This window comes from Taudactylus pleione, unplaced genomic scaffold (assembly GCF_031769625.1).
Source record: "Taudactylus pleione unplaced genomic scaffold, aTauple2 ptg000113l, whole genome shotgun sequence".
NCBI lineage: Eukaryota > Metazoa > Chordata > Amphibia > Anura > Myobatrachidae > Taudactylus > Taudactylus pleione.
Window position 1 is genome coordinate 9,608,836 of NW_028284515.1, and position 20,101 is coordinate 9,628,936.

The following is a 20,101-nucleotide window of genomic DNA, read 5'->3' on the forward strand; positions in this document are numbered from 1 at the left end:
CCCAGCTGAACTTCACTACCTCTGCCTGCATCAGTTACAGCTCAACATACCTGCATTTAGTTACAGCTCATCATACCTGTATTATTTTTTCAGCTCACCATACTTGTATACTGGACTGTTCCTGCCTGTCACTATCTGGACATTTTCTCATTAACCCCCACTACAGTTATCAAGTGCACTTTAGTGTTATAACTGGACTTTTTCATTTGCCATTCCCATGTCTTCTAAGTCACTTATTAAAAACTCCACTTTTTCATTTAAGTCTGCTTCTGTGTCTGCTCCTATCACCATCCCGAGTCCACAACAAATTCAGAACCTCACAATCTGCTAGTGGATGTGCGCCTTAACACTGATTAACCTGCATAGTTTAATCTTCAGTTTGTAACATATGTTAAATTAATTTCAGTCCAAATGTATATGATTTTTTTCATAATGACTACGCAACCTGGAGCCTGTCCTCAATATTGACATTAATGGTTTGCAATAAGGTAGAAACTGAAAGTTTCATAATAAAACAAAAGTGATAAATATAATTAGCAATGCAAAGTTTTCTTATTGACATGTAACAACATTTCAGCTAGAATGAGAACATTATGTGAACCAAATGTATATTTAGTGAATCTTTATATACTTTGTTCACCATTACTACCATCATTAGTGAAGAGTAGACACCAGCAGAAAGTATTGCTGTAGACACTCCATCTTCAGGTGGCGTTATGCAGGCCTTGCTCCGTTTCCCCTACTCCTGCTCTGCCCTGCTGATAGGCAGAGCAGAGCCCAGAGCTGGCTTCTCTGATCAGCCTATGTGTGTCTAATGGACCACAGACTGATCACAGAGAAAATAAATAATTATAATAGAAGACAAATGTACCTATACCCAGGGATCAGTGATCGGTGAGCTCCCTCTGTGACCCGGTCACCTGATATGTGCGGTCAGTTGAGGTGCAGTGAAAGTCCCAACCGGCATCTCATCTGATTTAGCTGACCTTGTCACAAGAGGAGCTCACCAATCACTGAGTCCTGGGTGCAGGTAGTTTTATTTCATTATTTTCTATTGCAGATGGGAGCGAGCAGGAGAGGGAGCCGGGCAGCAGCACACAGGGGAAATCCGGAGGTCTGGGGCAGACTCATCAGGGTGGGGAGGCATAGAGGAAAGAGGGCACAATGCAGGTAGGGGTGTAGAGGCACAGAGGAGAGGAAAGGGGGCATAGAAAAGGCAGGAGCACGGCGGAGGGGTATCTGGTGTAAGCGCAGACACATTTCCAGGGTATTTGTTGTGAAGGGATTAGCAGGTACAGAGCTCTTTTGCAAGCTTTGTCCCGTGATGCGAATTATAATACATTCATGTGATATTTGCAAACATTGCATTGCGAATTTTCTCAAAATTATCACATCGCGACCATATCTGAGATGCAGATTGGGATAAATATGACCCATAATCCTTAGAAAAGTCATAAATACAATAGATATGTTTATTCGGGCTCTGGAATCGGGGGACATTGCAGAAGTGGACCTGGTTGTCTTGATGGGGAGGAGGTCATACCTGGCACCTTTGAAACACTAGGCTAACTCTTACCCCCTCTCCCTTCCCCTAATCAGCATCCAGAAATGCCTTGCACACCAGGGGAACATGCTTACATTTGCTCACTGCCACTTTGCACTAGCCACACTCTCGCCAGTCGAAAATTAAAGTTTGGACTAATGGTTTGTTTAAATCAGGACAGCTGGGAGGTCTGGCTGCAGCTACAGACTTGATTGGGGCAATTTGCAGATCCCCAGAAGTCAGGTTCAGCGCATCGGTGAAAACATGTTGGATTTCGCTGACTTGCCGATCATGATCAAAATGTGACTGTGATCAGCAAATCTGGCTTTTTTAATATGAAGTATTTCACTGATTCCCTGACGGATCGGCAACCATCGATGGCCGCTGGTCAGCATTTCCGACCGGCGTATTGGTGGTTCTGGTCCAATCGGGGGATCGGCGGATTACCCTGTAGATGTATGGTGCCCTTTACTCCTGATATCCCTGCAATAGCATCAGTTTCATTAGTTACAACACAACACAATACAATACAAGAAAAATAAATCTTAAGCAAAAAAAAAAGCAGGATAAAGAGCTCAAGATACAACACTGTATTATATCAATATTTAAGCTTAAATAAAAATATTTTGGCTGGTAATACTTTTGTGTCACGATGGTTCATTTCTGGAAAGAAGTAGTTAAAACAAATTGGTTCTATTTTCTTCCAGCTGTCTATTTGTTGGTATAAAAGTTTAATTGCTGAACTGCAATGACATCATCGGTCTCTCTCCAGCCAGGATAAGAAGGAGGAAGTTTAACTCTAAAGCCTGCAGTGGGACCTCTAGTGTTTTTCTAACTCTTGAGTGCTGGCAAAGTTCCTGTACAGTGCAAACACACACAGAGCTCCTATTGTCTCTAACTGTTCACCAGCCCACTGATCCTAATATGGAATTCAGCAGGAAACTCATGATTTCCTGACACCGAGCAAGCCCAAGAAAGAAAGAAATATATATTAAAAAAAAAAAAATTCTACTGAAATCTCCTGCTCCATATTAGATGCTGGAAGCAAGTGAAGGTTTGGGGGTGGATTAACAGCAAGCTCTGATTTCTGTGGTCAGCCTACTGGAGGGACAAGTGACGTCTACACATTTAATTCCCCCTCCTGTGATGCACAAACACTGAGCTGCTTGTGTCAGAATGAGGAAAAGTCTGTGAATTGTAGCAATGAGGTGCCTAAACACTTGCATACAATATACCGCCTCTATTGATGCACAGACAAGCAATGTATGATCATTAGAGGATATTGATACAGAATGTGCACTATATTATGATTTCCTGATCTGCAGTACCTCAGGGGGCATTAGGAAAAAGAACTTGGATCTCGGGTTTTGGTTTGTTTTTCTTAATGTGCTCTGAAAGGAGATTGCAGCAGCCAGATATGGACAGGAGAGACGAATATGACAGCAGTGGGTCTGGAAGCACTAACAGCATGAAGAGGATGCTGAAGTGTGTAGTGGTGGGAGATGGAGCCGTTGGGAAGACCTGTCTGGTGATGAGCTACGCCAATGACGCTTTCCCTGAGCAATACGTACCGACTGTGTTTGACCACTATGCAGGTAAGGAGCTGTTCTAAAGGTGTTTATTACATGCATTTTAATAATGTTTATATTGATGGTAAAACGCATATACACAGGCCTGATAATGCAACCGTTATTCCTAATATCACCATACCCACCGGCGTTTCTATTTGTATTATGCTGCAATTACAATTGTTAAGCGCAGCGGAATTGCAAGTGCTATATAAGTGAATTTTCATCATTTTTCATAATGCGTCTTGTTCCATTAGTGCATGCAAATGTTTATTTTTATTTATTTTATTTTATTTTTTTATGAAAAAAAAAAAGGAGTACGCGTACATTTAGGGGTCAGTACAATTATTCGCGAGTGTGAGTCATCACAGCAACAGTGGCACTTTATGGCAACCCAGCCCCATAGGGCTGTGAGCAAATTTGTGCGAATTCAGGCTGAGAGGGCAGCGAGAGGTGCGAGATGAACGCTGTTGCAATGGCAGCTTTCAACCCTTCAGGGCTAATTGGATTGACCCCTGAAGGTGCATACACACACAACGATTTTTTGAACGATTATCGTTAACTATATCATTTATTGTTCAATCATTGAAAAAATCGTTCACTTCCTAAGTTAAAACGATGAACGATTATCGTTGATGCGCGTTCACGTTTGTAGTTTGTAGTTCAGTCAGACTGACCAACTCAACGATTTTCAGTAAGGGAATATGCAAAAATCGTTTGTAGTTCAAAAAAATCGTTCATTACATTTAGTAAATGAACGATTTTAGTAAACTATTTCCGTAAATTTTTCCCTTGAAAAATGAACGAAAATCGTTTACTAAAATCATTCATTTACAAAATCGTTGTGTGTATGCAGCTTAAAGGTGCATACACATGGTGATGAACGATTTTACCAGCGATTTGAACGATGAACGATTTTTGACTGCATTAAAATCAATGGTATCGTCCAAATCTGACTGCAAACACATCAGATGTCAGATATCGTTATCTGACAAGCGGGAACGCGCATCGTTCATCGTTCAGACATGTCAGATTTTCCTTCAGATATGAACGATTGAACGATTTTTAAAATCGTTATCGTTCAGATCTGAAGAAAAATCTGACCCTGTGTATGCACCATTACACTTTCATTAGCAGGTTTTAGCAGAGGGGGTTTTGTCACATATTTGTATAAACAGCGCTGCATTAATATGCTTAACCAAAGCAAGTATTTCTGTTCAAACTAAACAAATGTGTAAGCTCCAATGTATAACAGTTTTTTAACTGCAAACTCCCTGTGTTTGCAATGTACTCCAGCTAAGACGAATGAAGTGGAACAAGAAGTGTTCAGAAAATGTGCTGCTACGTAAGTTAATTGTACAAATAAATGCAAATATGCAATGGGCGGATTTGGTACAATTTTTACTTTTACAAAAGTTTACGTTAGTTTAACTTGTCTAAGTATAGATTTTAATGGCAGTATTTACTTAGACTTAGGGGGAATTGAATTAGACCCAGGATTTGCCGTGTGGAGAAAAAGCTCTGGGTTTTCATATTCAATTATTTGGCATTTCCCCTGCGCGGTAAACCGTTTCCGCACAAAGGGCCTGATTTATTACAGATTGCAATTGCAACAGTGTACGCAGATTGGCCGATGGTGCATGCACCACAGTGCGCGTGTGCAGGTCAGGATTGCGATAGCACTGCGATCACGCACGCAGTCAGCCATTGCAGAGTGAGTGACGGGTCGTTAGCGTTTGGGGATGGTGATGAGGGAGTGGTCGGAGAAACGCTGGCGTGCCTGTCCATTTGAACACCGTTTCCTGGGCGTGCATAAATTGGCCACTGAGATGGCGTTCGCAGCTTAAGTACTCACTGCGTGCGACGAGACTTGCAATTTCTGAGACCGGTCAAACCTGCTGTAATTCTGCCCGAGAGTCTGATGTTACCAATGTATACACAGGATTGCGAGGTCTTACGGATGTGAGAAAGCGGTACTGGGCATCTCTATGCTGGCTGAGCAGTTGCAAATATCAGCATATTTTCGTAGCAGAACTGCGTGCGTAATCACAGCTGCGATCGCAATAGCGATCCGTAATGCATCAGGCCCAAAGTGCTGGAATCTATGGGTTTCCCCACACGTTAAATGCTGAGTCCCGGCGATTAGTAATAAGTAAAGTGATTGCATATGCAATCACTTCTGGGTTCGGATCCTGGCCAGGCTACTGCGTATGAACGGCTTTTTCGCTGTGTGCGGGCAATGCAAGGAAGATGCATTGCAAATTTGGATCACTTCCAGCTCCCTGGAGAGGGATCACAAGAACCCACTCTGGCAGGGCTGCTTTATTGAAGGCTACACTTTGTGGATCTGTTACATATTGTCCCCATAGAAAACTATGGGCATGGCTCCTGAGAGGGATGGTGGCCAGAAAGCAGGAGATACTTTATCTACAATATCTCCTGCTTCCTATCTTATTACATTACATAAATCTGCTCTTCAATGTGCAGAAACAGCAGTTCCACATATTTTACGGGCAGAATTGCTTAATAAATAGCCCCATAGACTTGGACTATTTGATAGCGGTTCAGGCTAGGTACATCCTACATGATGTGTGTACCTAGCGATGGGACAACATGATGGAACAATATATTGTGCTGTCCATACACACTGCACGGTGCTGTGTATGATTGAGCTATGTGCTGTTCCATGATGCAATTAGCCGCATGGTGTTGTTCATTACATCGTCCTATGTCATACCAATTTGCTCAAAACAACTTATCATTCAATATATTGCCTAATGCAGAGGTTCCCAAACTGTGTACTTACAGGGGTGCCGCGGCCGGGAGGCCATTAAGTTATTAGGCCGTGTGCCAGGGCTACACACAGCTGCATTACCAACAAGGCCAGTACAGGCAGTGCTCCAATGGGGCCTGGCAGGCACCATCAGCTGAGGTGGGACGTGTCACGCAGCTCTGCCATTGACAATCCCCATACACATAATAACCATAGTTGGAGGCCAGGGGCAGGTTTCATTGTCCCATATTCCTCTCCTGCCTGCAGCTGTAGGACAGCTGCTGGCCTCACATACCGTCATTGGGGTCACCAAATGGGCTCCCTGTGTTCCTGCTGCACCCAAAGCCGTATGGTATACATCAGCGGTTTTCAACCGGTGTGCCACGGCACACTAGTGTGCCGTGGCCGGTTGTGAAGTGTGCCACGGGGCTGTCAGAGCCACCGGGCACATTTTACTGTACTTCAGCATCCCGGGCCGCTGAGCTCCTCTGGGAGACTCAGGCGCGACCAGGTAGTGACCTGCAAAGATGCGGCGGCGTGACATCACAGATTGTCCACTGCCCTCCGGCGTTGTCCACTGCCCTCCAGCCCGCTCTGCCAGCCAACACCCTGCGCCAATCAGCCAGCCCGCGCTCTGTCCAGGCAGGCTCTGCAGCCTGCCTGGAAACCCGCCCGCACGCGATCCTGCTGCAGTGTGAGTGACAAGGGGGAAGAAATGTGGGTTTTGTGGGGACCAGACATTTTTTTCTTCTTCGTGGGTACCAGCCATAGTTTATTTTTTCGTGGGAACCAGTCATGTCATTTTTTTTAGTGAGAACCAGCCGTATGTTATCCAGCCATATATTTGCCTATTTAGTGGGGAACAATGTGTTTTGTTTTTTGTTTCTGTGGGGCCAGCCATAGGTTTCTTTTTCTGTGGGGAGCAATTCTGTGGGGCGCAATGTGGTATGGTTGTTTTTTTTGTGGGGAGCAATGTGGGGTTTTTTTTCTGTTAGGCCAGCCAATGGGATTGTTTTATTCTTGTGGGAGCCAATGTAGTGTGTTTTTTATTCTTGTGGGGGCCAATGTAGTGTGTTTTGTTCCTGTGGGAACTAATGTAGTGTGTTTTTTCATAGTCCGCGCACACCGAATAGTGTGCCTTGGCAATTTTAAAATCTTGTGTAGTGTGCCGCGAGTTAAAAAAGGTTGAAAATCACTGGTATACATTGTGTGTAGCGATCACTCTATAGTTTACCCAGGCGGCTCCTCTTGCCCAACCAGACCCATATGTGTGCTACTAAAAAGAGGCTGTGGAAGCTGCGAATATATTGCCCCTTGCGGAGTATAAAAATGTGTGGACAGAAGGTCAAGGTGCAACATATACACTTGGGGTGGGCCTAATGCCGCCATTACTAGTTTTCAAGCATTTTTTTTCATATAATTATGTAGAAATAACAGTTTCTGTATAATTTTGTAATTTGTTGATATGAACTAATGGCCTGATGCAGGAGATTTTACAGAAATCTCCTGCAGAAGGCTAATCATTTTAGAATAGAATAGAACAGGGCTGTCATTTAGAAACCGCTGCAATACCGCCACCAAACCCCCGGGGTTTAGAACAGAATAGAACCCGCCGTCAAACCGCCACCAAACCGCCGGGGTTTAGAACCCACCGCTTAGTAAATTTTGGCCATAGAAGCACTTGATATCCTAAATATTAATAGAATATTGACCCTTGGGTTTTGGATACAGTATGTGTGTAAGGCAATGAATGAAGCTATGTAGTGATATAAGAGAAAATAAATTTAAGTTGTGCATATTACTGTATAGCGGCAAAAAAACGTGAATTTTCTGCGTTAAACCACAATCCTTGATTTCCAGTAGAATTCCTTCCAAAATTAAAAACGTAGTTTTGAGCCAAATGTGATTTGTTAAAATAAACTATGTACTTATAGGCACTCTTCTCCAGTGTTGCCAGGATCTCATTACTGGTAAAGGTTCTACACTGCTGTCTTGCCAGTGGTGCAGAATATACTTTTCTGTTCATTCAGGGAAGATTGTGGAATGAGGGGCATATGTATCAAAGACTGGAGATAGATAAAATTGTGAGAGATAAAGCACTATCCCAGTGGTTCCCAAACTTTTTTGAACCATGGGGCCCTAGAATATCAGCATTGTTTTCACGACACCCCTAAGCCAAAAGGTTGTTGTTCAGAAAAAAATTAGTAAAGTGAAGTAAATTGTGCTGACCTATCATCCTTAGGTTCAGTTATGTGGTGGTGGACAGGTTTGTGCTTTTTTTCCACATATTTACATTATATTGACCATAAATAATTTGATTAGGTGCTGGACCACCAGCCTGAGGCACCCCTCAAGTGTCCTGAGGCACCACTGCACTAACCAATTAGCTTCTAACTTACATATTACAAACTGTGTTTGAAAAATTACAGTTAGGTGCTGATTGGTTAATACTTTTTCTTTCACAAATTTTATCTCTCATCAAGCTTTGATACATAGGCCCCTAAAACTGTGACCAGTACAATTTGATAATTGTATAACTGCCACATTTTGCTTCTTTTTGTATGCTATATACAGCAAAACACTTGTAAAGATCTACAGTCATGTAATGCGGCAGAATTGGGGGTGGCAGAAGTCCTCCCACCAAAGCACCCCGACATTGGCCAATACAAGAGAGGTCTGCAGATCCTTTGATGCGGGATCTTCATGAATAATACTACATGCTTTGCTCTTGGGAGTGATTTTTGTCAGACGACCACTTCTGGCTAGAGTAGTAATGTCTACCCTTTCCAGCCGATGGTTTAGTGAAGGTCAAAAACTTGAGAAACTTTTTGTAAACTTTCCAGCCCGATGAACATTGACGACTCTTTCTAACGAGGTTGTTGGAAATCTTATTTGATTGAGGCACGGACGCATTCACTGTGCGGTGAAGGTTTCTTTTTAAACAGAGCAGGGCATCCCAAACCCACTTGATTGTAATCCCATTCATTAACACTCCCCACTCTAATTATCCCCTTAACTGAACTCCTAATCCTAGAGCTTCTTTTCAGACAAAGAAATCTAATTAAAAAGTATATATTTTTGTGCATTGTGTGATTTATTTGTGCTCTACAGTATATCTATTTTTAAGACTTAAGGTGCATACACATGTAACGATTTTTTTAACGATTTGTCGTTAACTACGTCGTTATCGTTCAAAAAATAGTTCAGTTTCTGAGTTATAATGATGAACGATAATCGTTCAAGCGCGCTCCCGTTTGTAGTTCATCGTCAATTTCAGACTGTCCAACATAACGATTTTCATTAAGGGAAGGAACATTTTTCGTTCATCGTTGTAAAAATCGTTCATTACACTTCAAAAAATCGTTCACTTTTTCAAGGGAAAATCTGACAGATAATCTGACAGAAAATTGTTGGTTACAAAATCGTGTGTATGCGCCTTACGATGTCATTTCTAAACACATTTAAGATCTCAATTATGCAGAAAATTATAAATATTTAAAGGGGTTGCAAACTTTTTAGCACCCCTGTAAGTGTCATATGCACATTGCTAGAGTGTATAAAGAAACATTCCGATAAGCTAGGAAATATATGGTTTTAAGGTTTATTCTGTACTTTTAACATCTTAAAAAAAAAAACCTAGAAAAGTACAGTTATACGTTAAGCACTTTTTTTGGAGAGATGTATCAAGCCTTGGAGAGAGATAACATGGAGAGAGAAAGTACCAACCAATCAGCTCCTGTCATTTTTTTAAAACTGGCAGGAGCTGATTGGTTGGTACTTTATCTCTTTGCAACTATGACGCGTGATGGTGACCTGAGTGTAGCCTCATGAACCTCTTTTTTATAAATATATCTGCTGACCTGATGAATAAACTGCTATTCAGCCTTATTCCTCCTCCTTCCTTCCTGTCTCATTTCCCTTGGTATATCATTAACGCTTTCCGTCAAATGAGAGGGAAGTGTGGTGGTTTGTAGATACTGTCCTATTGAAAGTGACAGTGATGTCATGAAAAACTTAAATAACATTTTTTAATATTTCTGTAAAATGAATTAGACTGAAACCAACCAACAGTGCCTATTTTCTTTCTCATATGTCCCTCTTCTACCTGTGTGTAGTATAAATATTTATGCCCATTGTGTGTATTCCATTTTACAGGATTGTAGCCCATCCATTCACTTAGAAATAGTGATATCACTGAGGTGCAAAATGGCTTCCGACCCATAGTCCTCAGTGATAGCAATCATTCCTAGTAAATGTATAGGTTGCATTCTAATGAATATTGGTCTTCCTACAAATTAGCTGCCCACAATATAAACTATATACTGTAAGCAGCAGATATACTTACATCATTGCATCATTCCAGAAACGTCCCTTAACCACACAGAACTGTTTGTTAACTGTGCAATCGTGGGAGAGTGAACCTACTGGACTGCTAGTTCCTCCATACAGCCACTCCTGGATAGATCCCAGTAGAATATTATGTGCATTGCAATTACATTGTTTCATTGTCTTATTTGTTCTGAGACTTCCAAGCATTATTTTTAATTTATCTTTATTTATTTTAAAGTGTGATTCTCTTAATTAGTATTTAACAGAGCATACTTGTTTATTTGGGCATGTTATGCATTCTCCTTTGATTACTTTTTAAGGACAATCTGAGCTTTGAAATGATTGATAACACTGTACAACAAATTAATACTTTTAATTTGTTTCCTTTCTAAAACTAGTCATACATTACTAATTTGAGGTCAAGAAAAACTAAAATGGTTTCAGAATGTTTTTACTAGCTCTATTTTTTGAGCTACACTACTTGCACTATACTGTATGTACATTAGTAATATGGTCATAGTGAAAAGCTATTTTAAAATAATCTGATATTTTCTTGATTGAATTAAAACAACTGTTATTTATTTTCTATCAATCACAAATAAGAACACAAAACGAAACAAACATACAGCATACGATACAAACATACAGCATACGAAACAAACATACAGCATACGAAAGTACTAACTAATATAGTGGCCTATTCATGGGGGTGCTTTCTCTTTGCTTGTCGCTTGTACTCCTCTTCTGGGGCATCTCTTGTCACTGTCCAACAGTAGTGATCACCTACCCTGATATCTTTGTTCCATTGCTGAAATGTCTTGGTGGAATCGCTCACTATGCTTGTCACTCAGTGCACCACAGTTATCTTGTGTGGGTAATCCTGTGAATCGCATATATTTGAATAGGGGAGGGGACAAATAACTGATTCATTTAATTGGGTCATTAGGCCCCGCCCCCTCTGTGCGGAACGCAGATTGCTGGTAAAATTCTCTCCATTCTGCCCACTTCACTAGGAATACCCCTACATCATCATAAATGGGCTATATCTCGGAACTCAGAGCTAACTGAGAGTTTTAAATGTCATATTCATTCTTTGCATGCTGAAATCAATTAGAAGTAACTATTTGCACATCGGAAACATTTTTATTGTTGTGCAGTGCAATTTGCATAATGAGTAAACCACACGAAATAAAGCATACAGAAACAATGTTTGCTGTACGTTAATCTGAGTCCCCCCCCTCCCATATATTGCTCTATATTTACTCCATATTTGACTACTCTCGCAAAATCACGCCAATCATTGGTCGTAAAAAAGTATGACAGACTGCTTAATTCGGTTTCTGCGCCTCTACAGAGCACATGAGACAGGTTACTGTGACATGAACCTTGTATTGGACAAATCAGCAAAAAATGATTAGTCCTGAAAATAGTGTGGTAAGGATGTACGCGAAAATAAGGTCACAAATGTAATGTAACTTATTTTTGGTACAGTAAACCGACAGATTTAGTTTTACATAATGCAGAGAAGCGACATGAATGCTGCAGAACACTGCATTCCTGTATCCCATACCACATTACAGTGCATTAGTCTCTTACAAACAGTACATGCAGCCATTTTGTGGGCTAAAACAATATTCACAAGAATGTGCTTCAATTTTCTGGGAACTAGTGATAGAACGGAAGCAGAAAGTGCCTCATGAATGTTAAAAGGGAACACGGGGGAAAGTGTACCTTATAGAACCCGGCAATTGAGAACATTGTCCATCCTGAAGAGAGCCCAAATGTAGTTGTTATTATTACATTTTATTTATAAGGCACCACAAGTGGTCCACAGCGCCGTACATACGTCAACTGTAGGACCGTACAGGGTGCACAGAATATTACAATACAGTAACTAGAACATAAACAGAGCACAAGTAACAATTAGCACCACAATTCTCCGTACATAATACAGCTGGGCAGGTGAAGGCTGTCATTGAAGTGCTAGAGAAGAGGGTTGTGAGACAGTAGGGAGGAGGACCCTGCTCCTAGGAGCTTACAATCTAGGGACTATTTGGAGAAAAGGGTATGGACCCTGATGTCCAGCTGTGGTTTAATGGGGGTCCCATTTATTCCTAAGGGAAGAAAGACATCTGGCAAATTACGAGAGATACGATCAGTGTAAAGATAGGAAACCGTCTTACTAGAAGGTAATGGAAGTTTACCTTCAAGTTTAAGAAGAGAAGGGGATAGTAAAATAGGATCAAACCCAAACTGGGCACGCAGGGTATGACGGAGCTGGAGGTATCTATAGAAGGCTGTACGAGGAAGGCCAAACTCTAGGCTCATATGTTCAAAAGAATAGAGGACACCATTGTGAAACAGATGACCAAGTGTTTTGACACCTTGAGAACTCCAAAAGGACTCCGAGCCCAGCACACCCAGCTCAGAAAGATCACCATTAAACCACAGCGGGACACCAGGGTCCATACTCTCATCTCCAAATAGTCCCTGAGCAAAATGCCAGACCAATTGAGCCTGCCTTAGTAAGGGGGGAGTTCTGTCTGGCGTTTTTACAGAAAGTATACCTGTAAAGGAGCTAAAGGGGACTCTGTCTGCTCACCAAAAAATCCTGCCAGAGTGGTGTCATTACCAGCTGTCGGCCAAGTCACCAGACGTGACAGTTGTGATGCCCTATAATAAAGACTCAAATTAGAAAGAGCCAAGCCACCTGCAGATTTAGATTTACATAGGGTACGGAGAGCAATCCGAGGTCTCTTATCCACCCAGACAAAGGAAGATAGAATGAAGTCAATATGGGAAAAACATTTGCGAATAAATACAAGGGAATGCTGTAATACATAAAGGTATTTAGGATGAATAGACATTTTAAACAAATTTATGTGACCCATAAGTGGAAGTTTCCTCCACACAAATATTTTGTTTAAAAACCGAGGCAAAAGGCATCACATTAAGTTCTACAAAATCAGCAGGGTTAGTGGAAATGGAGACACCCAGATACTAAAATGAGAGAGTCCATTGTAAGGGGTAAGAGAGAGTAGGGGAAGAAAGTAGGAAACCATTCAGAGGAAAAACATTAGAGACTTCGACCAGTTAAATCAGTAACCCTGAAGAGCAGCCGAAATCCTCAATAACGTTTATCAAACGCTCTAAAGATGTGCCAGCGTCAGCAAAAAATAACAGCATATCATCCACATAGAGAGCAATTTTATCAATTACCCGGCCTGCCCACATACCCTGAATAGCGGTATCTGAGCAAATGAGTCATGCCAAGGGCTCAATAGCCAGTGCAAGCAGTGCAGGAGACAAAGGACACCCCTGACGAATGCCAAGCTTAATAAAAGAAGGCTATATAACCATTTACCATCACTCTGGCCGCAGGGGAAAAGTACAAAAGACGAACCCAGCTAATAAAACGGGGACCAAAACCAAACTCGGTCAGGACTTCCCATAAATACTCCAATTCCACAGAGTCGAAGGCCTTGGCTGCATCTAAGGAAACCACCACAGCTTCAGGGTCATCCCTATGGGACATTTGCATATGATAGGAAAGATGTCTAAGATTGTGAGTAGTGGACTGTGCCTTAGCAATGTTAAGGGGGGTATCCACTTAGCGATTTAACCAAGCGATTGCACGATAACGACGTCGTTATCGTGCAATCGCTTGCAAATTGCGCATGCATCGGGCATGTTTTGGACGGAAGCGACCAGCGATGCGCGTGCCCGCTGGTCACTTCCGACATCCGACATCGCCCGTACATGCTGGTCAACCTGACGATCTCGTCAGGTTCAGCCTGTGCGGGGATGAGGGATGTGCCTGGACTGAGCGAGTGAACGTTCAGTCTAGGCACATCACTAGATATACAAATGAGAGCACGACAGCAATGTCGTAATCGTGCTCTTGTTTGTATATCTATAAGTGGATACCCGCCTTTAGTAATTTATAATGTATTGCATTCACAAGAATGAAAGTTCAGACCACAAAATATTAGTATTACCCATATAGCTCCATCACATTAACACAGAACTGTTAAAGGACATCAGTTATTAGCACTGTTGCATGTATGATCATTTATTTTTTTGTCTTATTGAACTATTATGCGCTATATAAAATAAGGTCAGGAGACACTACACCAGGGGTATTCAACATGCAGCCCTCCATTTGCTGGGAACTTCACAATAGCAAAACTCTGTCAAGGCATGCTGAGATGCGTAGTTCAACAGCAGCTGAAGCGCCACACGTTGAATAGCCCTGCACTAAATTATTTTTGCTCACAGTAGAAACCTTAACTTCTACACTAAGGGGTCTAGTTACTAAGCAGTGTTAGGAGACAGAGTGAATAGTGATAAGGTGCCAGCCAATCAGCTCCTAACTGCCATCTCACAGGCTGTGTTTGAAAAATGACCTTATCACTTTTCACTCTGTTCCCCTAACACTGCCTAGTAAATAGACCCCTAAATCAGTTTGAAATCCTATTTTGCTTATTCCATTTAAGAGTGCAGCTTTGTGGTATACTGTAGTTATTAGAATATGATGAATTAGATACTGTCCAGGGCTCTGTCTACGTAGATTTTGTATGTATTTTGTATGTTCTCATGTTTGCAAGGTTTTTGTGAGCGAGAGAGATAGACTTTTTTTTTTTCTAAACACAGCCACGCTGATGCGATTGCACAACCATGCCCCTGCACCACCTACCTATGCCACTGCCACGCCCCCTGCTGTGCCCACCTGGATGCTCCCCTCCCCAAAGTGTCAGCCAGAAAGTCGTCAAGTATGGTTTTGCATCCATGCACAGAGATCTGACTGACAGACTCACAGTCAGCCCCACTACATTTATATGATGTTTGGTCCCAGAGAAGTAACAAGATGTCTTACGTCGGCGTAGTTTTCCTCATTTACATCTCAGCTGTATCCTATCTTTTGTGTGTCATGCTCTAGCTTGCATATTTAATTGCTGAAAATGACTAGTATGAATGCTTGGATCATATACTTGCTTTGTTCATTGTCCACTTGACATTGACTTGATTCTTTGGCTCAGGCTGTGAGATTTTGCTCTGTGCAAAGCAGAGTACATTGTAGTAAAAAGCATATTGTCTGAGTAAAGGCCGCTAGAATCTGGCCTGAGCATTCTTCGGTGTTTGACACAGGACTGCCGGGTCACAAAAAGTAATAGCCAGCGTGGGTGAGAGCGCCGTCATAGTGTTAATCACCATTTAATTCATTCTTCATTCATGTTCATGAAATATTGTTTTCAGTTGTCTTTTCCCTGAAGTTCAATGTTCGCCTCCCACTGCAAGACCTACACTGTAGTAGAATGTGGCAATGTAAAGCCTACTCCTTTATCTCTCAAACATGCGCAGACCAGCGATAATTGCTCAGCTTCGGAAATATCAGCATTACGTCCATCTCTGAATGAGGCCCAATATCCAAAGAAAAGATCTTGATAATATAGATATTGCAGAATTTTTGTCTTTACTTTTCCTTCTTCTCCCCATTGGACGTAACATAAAAGCAAAACTACCTATTTCAAGATTTACTAAGAGACACCTTTACAAAAATCTTCATATCTCCCAATATCGGATGTCTTGACGGCACGTCAGGGGGTATGGCTGTGGTGAAATGGGGGCACGTTCCTGGCAGCTTATTTTTTAATCCAATATCTAATGTTGCATAGACATAGGCATTTGCGTACCAGTAGCCAATCAGCAGCGGCTGCTGGTCCGTGAGTTTCGACTGGCTCACGAGTCGCGACCAGTGACTGATTAAAATTTAATCGGCTCTCTTAGAAGCTGGGAGGAGGCGTGGCTATGATGACATCACTGGACCATGGCCACGACTCCTCCCAATGTCATTGAGGAGAGGAGCGGTGCGCCGGGTTCAGGAGGAGGTAAGTATTACAGGACAGAGGGGGGGGGTAAGTATTACGGGGTTGGGGATGTATGTATTACGGGGCTGGGGGAGGGAAGGAAATTTTGCTATATGGTCTCCACACCTCTGATTACGCCCCTGGCAGCAGCAGTGGGGGTTGTGGTGACACTGGTGAGATGCAGGGGGTAGGAGTGAGAAGCGGGGGGTTGTGGCGAGCAGGGGACTGTGGTGACATGGTGCTGGTTGTTATGAGATGCCGGGGGCTTTGGTGAGATGAAATTGCTCCCGTGTGAAGCCGGCGTGGTTCGCACGTACATAGTAATTATGTCTTTTTAACAAAATGTAAATAAAATATATCTTTTTTTCATGCTCCGTAATGTACAAGACTGTATCCCATAGATTGTTATAGCTCTTCCACCTACAGACACAGTGTGTATATATTTAGTTTAGTTGTGACGCACACATGCAGCGTGGGAACACGTCACCTGGTGGGGCTCCCCAGAATGGATTGCAAAGATGATGCTCAAACTATAGACACAAAGTACAAGTGACAGAAGAGATCTCTTAATTAAAATAACCAGCAAAAAAAATAAAATTGCTGATATTAAAATTGTATGCATGTGAAAGTGATGATATGAGTAATTGAGTTTGTCAGTTGCCGTGGTGATCTATAGGTGCTATGGGTGATGCAATGTTAAGGTATATGGCCGTTATAGCGAGACAGCAGAGTTTAAACTCTTTTACTGGAGATCAATATTTTTGGGGATTAGTTTAATTTTTAAAAAATGTATGAGTGGCTACATCTACAGAGTTTTTGTGGTTAAAGAAGATGCAAAACGTGCCCTGGGATTTAGCTAAAAATGCTTTACTTGGGAAAACATTTCTTTAGCTGTGTCTCTAGAATGATTTCCACTGTAATTGAGGCTCTGGTAAAAATCATTTAGAAACTTCCCATCAGCAGAATGAACAAACCAGTTCTTCTGTTTAGTTCTTCATTCTTCAACACCAATCTCAGCATCTGTCTCAAGAGTGACCCAAATTTCTTCATACTGGGTGTTATTCTCATTTTGTGTGTATGAGTTGGGAATCCCGGCAAAGCATAAAAGGGGATGGGGCCATATTGTCACAATTCACAGAGCTCCTCCCCCATCCCTCCCATCTGGCTCCGCCTCTCCTTTGGACCTCCCAGACAGGCATTTGCCAAAGTCTGTGTATGTGTGTGTGCGTGTGTCTGCCTGTCTGTGTCTTTAAGTCCCATGTGTGTTTGTGACATGAGAAGGGTGAGAAACACAACCATAATTATAGCTGCTTCTAATCTTGTAAATGCAGACACACTGGGGGGGAAGGATACAATTGTTATTGTCCGCAGCTGCTATTAATGGGTGCCCAACAAAGGAATTCAACTGTTTCTCCGTTCGGGTGCAAATAGCCGCGGGAGCGCACTGTTCTGTTTGCCCCCTCTTCTGCAGTGGAGGGCAGAAATGTGCGATAAGTCTGTGGTTCGGGCACCCAAAATGCTCTTTGGGTGCTCTAACCAGGACTTTATATTGGTTTAGCAATTTTACATGGCTAAACCCTGACTAATTGGGCGGGTATGTAGTTATCAGACTGGCTGACTGCATGCCGCTGATCTGAAACCCGACACTGAAAGCCCGACACGGGACTTAAGATAGGCATCGAAATACTGATGCCGGAATACAGACAGATGCCAGCCTGAACCAAGTAAGTACGGGGCGTCTTAGCCGCGGGGGGGAGGATGGGGGGGGTAAGGTTTAGGTAGCACAGCAGGGTTAGCGTTAGGTTTTGGGGGGGAGAGGTTAGGGTTAGGAACCCCTAGGGGGTCTTGGGTTAGGCACCACTGGGGGGGTGGCATCCCGACTGCCACCATTACATACCAATTCCAATTGGGCTCAACAAGTGCGAAAATTAATGGGTGCCCAAAAACAATTGAATTGTACATTGAGCACCCATTAATTATCTCAACGGCGAAAACAAAAAATTTAATCACCCCCATTAAGTGTTTTCACTTAATGTCTTTTTATTTTATTAAATACTGTTAAAAAAAAAAATATCTAAATCTATAAAGCTTTGAGAGCTATATGGCACCCGCCCATTCTGTCAGAGTTACCATACTGTCACTTCTAAATTCCCACTTTAATCACTGAGCATATGAAGACAGAGGCCACCAACATGTTGAGGACGGACCTTAAGCCCCTCAGCTATAGGACAGTTGAACGTACAGCTAAATGGTTAGTGGAGGGTTATTAAGTTAGCCAATGGTAGGATTAGGGGTGGGTCTAAGGGAGGAGCTGTAATTTACTAGTTTACCAAAAGGAAGTTGCCTCTTTTCAGCATTTTCCCGTCCCTCCCTATTTTTGGCTGATTTTTAGATGTCACCTTTATCTTTTCTTTGGCGTTGGGTGGGAAAGAACTGCAGCCGAGGGGACAGTAAAATGATTAATAGGTCACTCCTCTTTTAATATACCTTTTCAGCTAATTTTTCCTACTGGGGTCAGCAAAATCTCTAGACTAACTCCAGTTGACACAAATAAATGGCTATTTACAGTATCAGTTGTGTATAACAAGAAATGATGGCTTGCTTATGTGATGGACAAGAATGAAGATGAAGACGAATTAAAAGTGACCTTCCTTCATCCAGCTGGACCTTCACCATCATTCTTCTATCCTAGGAAGCCTGATGTACTATGGATACCTCTAATAGATGTCTTATGCAAAGTCGACCCTATAACTCCAACTGGAAGAATTTGTCATGTCTCCTGATGACACTTTGACAATGCCTCAGTGGTTTTTAAACTCTCATCAGCTAACATTGTTGACTGACTAATACAATGTCAAGTATTTCTGTTCAACTCGAGTTATATAATTAAACTAATGAAGCCTTCAAATCTATTACCTATTACTACTAGTTACATTTTGACAACTATTTAACATTAGTACAGATTATTTCCGAATTTTTTATTTACTTTTTTGTCGACGCACTTTTTGATATAATCATGATCAAAAATTTCAGTTTGAATTTGGAAAAAGTTTTTCCTCACAAAGCCTATCATACGAAAGGGCATAAAAAACACAGTAAAATGACACCACTCCCACCTCTCTAGCTTAATTGTTGTGTGTTTTTGACAGATTTTTTAAAACTTTACATTTAGCCATATTTCGGAAACGGCATGAGCTATTTATATAATATTTTGTATTTTTCATAGACTACATATATACTCTCCATATACCAAACTTTATCAAAATCTGAGCTGGTGAGGTAAAATCAGGGTTTTGATTTGACACGGAACGACTCTTAAGGTTAGGCTGCGGGGGAGGGTTAGTGGAAGGGTAGTATACTTACCTGCTTCTGTCGGGATTGTAATGGGAGAGAGGGTTAGGGGAAGAGTAGTATACTTACCTGCTTCTGTCGGGATTGTAATGCCGATGTCGGGATTCTGAGCGCCGGGATCCTGTACCCAACCCTTCCCATTGTGCCACATTCCCAAAGTCATAGCTGTGTCAGTACTGTGTGCTTATATATGTGCGTAACCTAGAGCTGAAACGGAGAATGATATACTGATCTCTTAATACACTGCTCTTGCTGTCTCTTGGAACGTTCCGTAATTAGTAAGGAAATAGATTCAGTGAGTAACTGGTGGTAATTGCGGTCTGCTATAAGTATGATTATGCTGTCGCACGACTGGCGCTCCACAAGGTGAAATCTTGATGACTCTGCCTTTTTTTTAGCATAAATATTTAATGCATGCTCCATCTGGATGACTGACATGACTGTAGCAGATATAAAACAGAGTTCAGGAGAACAAAGAAGACATTTTTGCTTCCTTCATACTGTGAGCCAAGAAGGGCCCCTCTGGATCTTGAAATTTGTTCACCATAGACCTCTATATTTTTTTTTCTATTGACTGAGAGATCTTCCACAAGTATGGCAAGTTCTTTCCCAGCATTAGTCTAGAGAATATGTTTCTGTAATTTGTCAGCTGAGAGAGGACGTGGCCTTC

At 41.9% G+C, this 20,101-nt stretch overlaps 1 protein-coding gene across 1 annotated transcript in view; it reads left to right on the forward strand.

Annotated features, from left to right (window-relative positions):
• Window positions 1-2,455: 2,455 nt before the first annotated feature.
• Window positions 2,456-20,101, forward strand: part of RHOJ (ras homolog family member J) — a 102,080-nt gene continuing 84,434 nt past the window's right edge. The window contains exon 1 of the mRNA XM_088471316.1: window positions 2,456-3,138. Within this exon, the coding sequence (XP_088327442.1) occupies window positions 2,928-3,138 (211 nt within the window). The 5' untranslated portion in view covers window positions 2,456-2,927. The remainder of the gene's footprint in view (window positions 3,139-20,101) is intronic.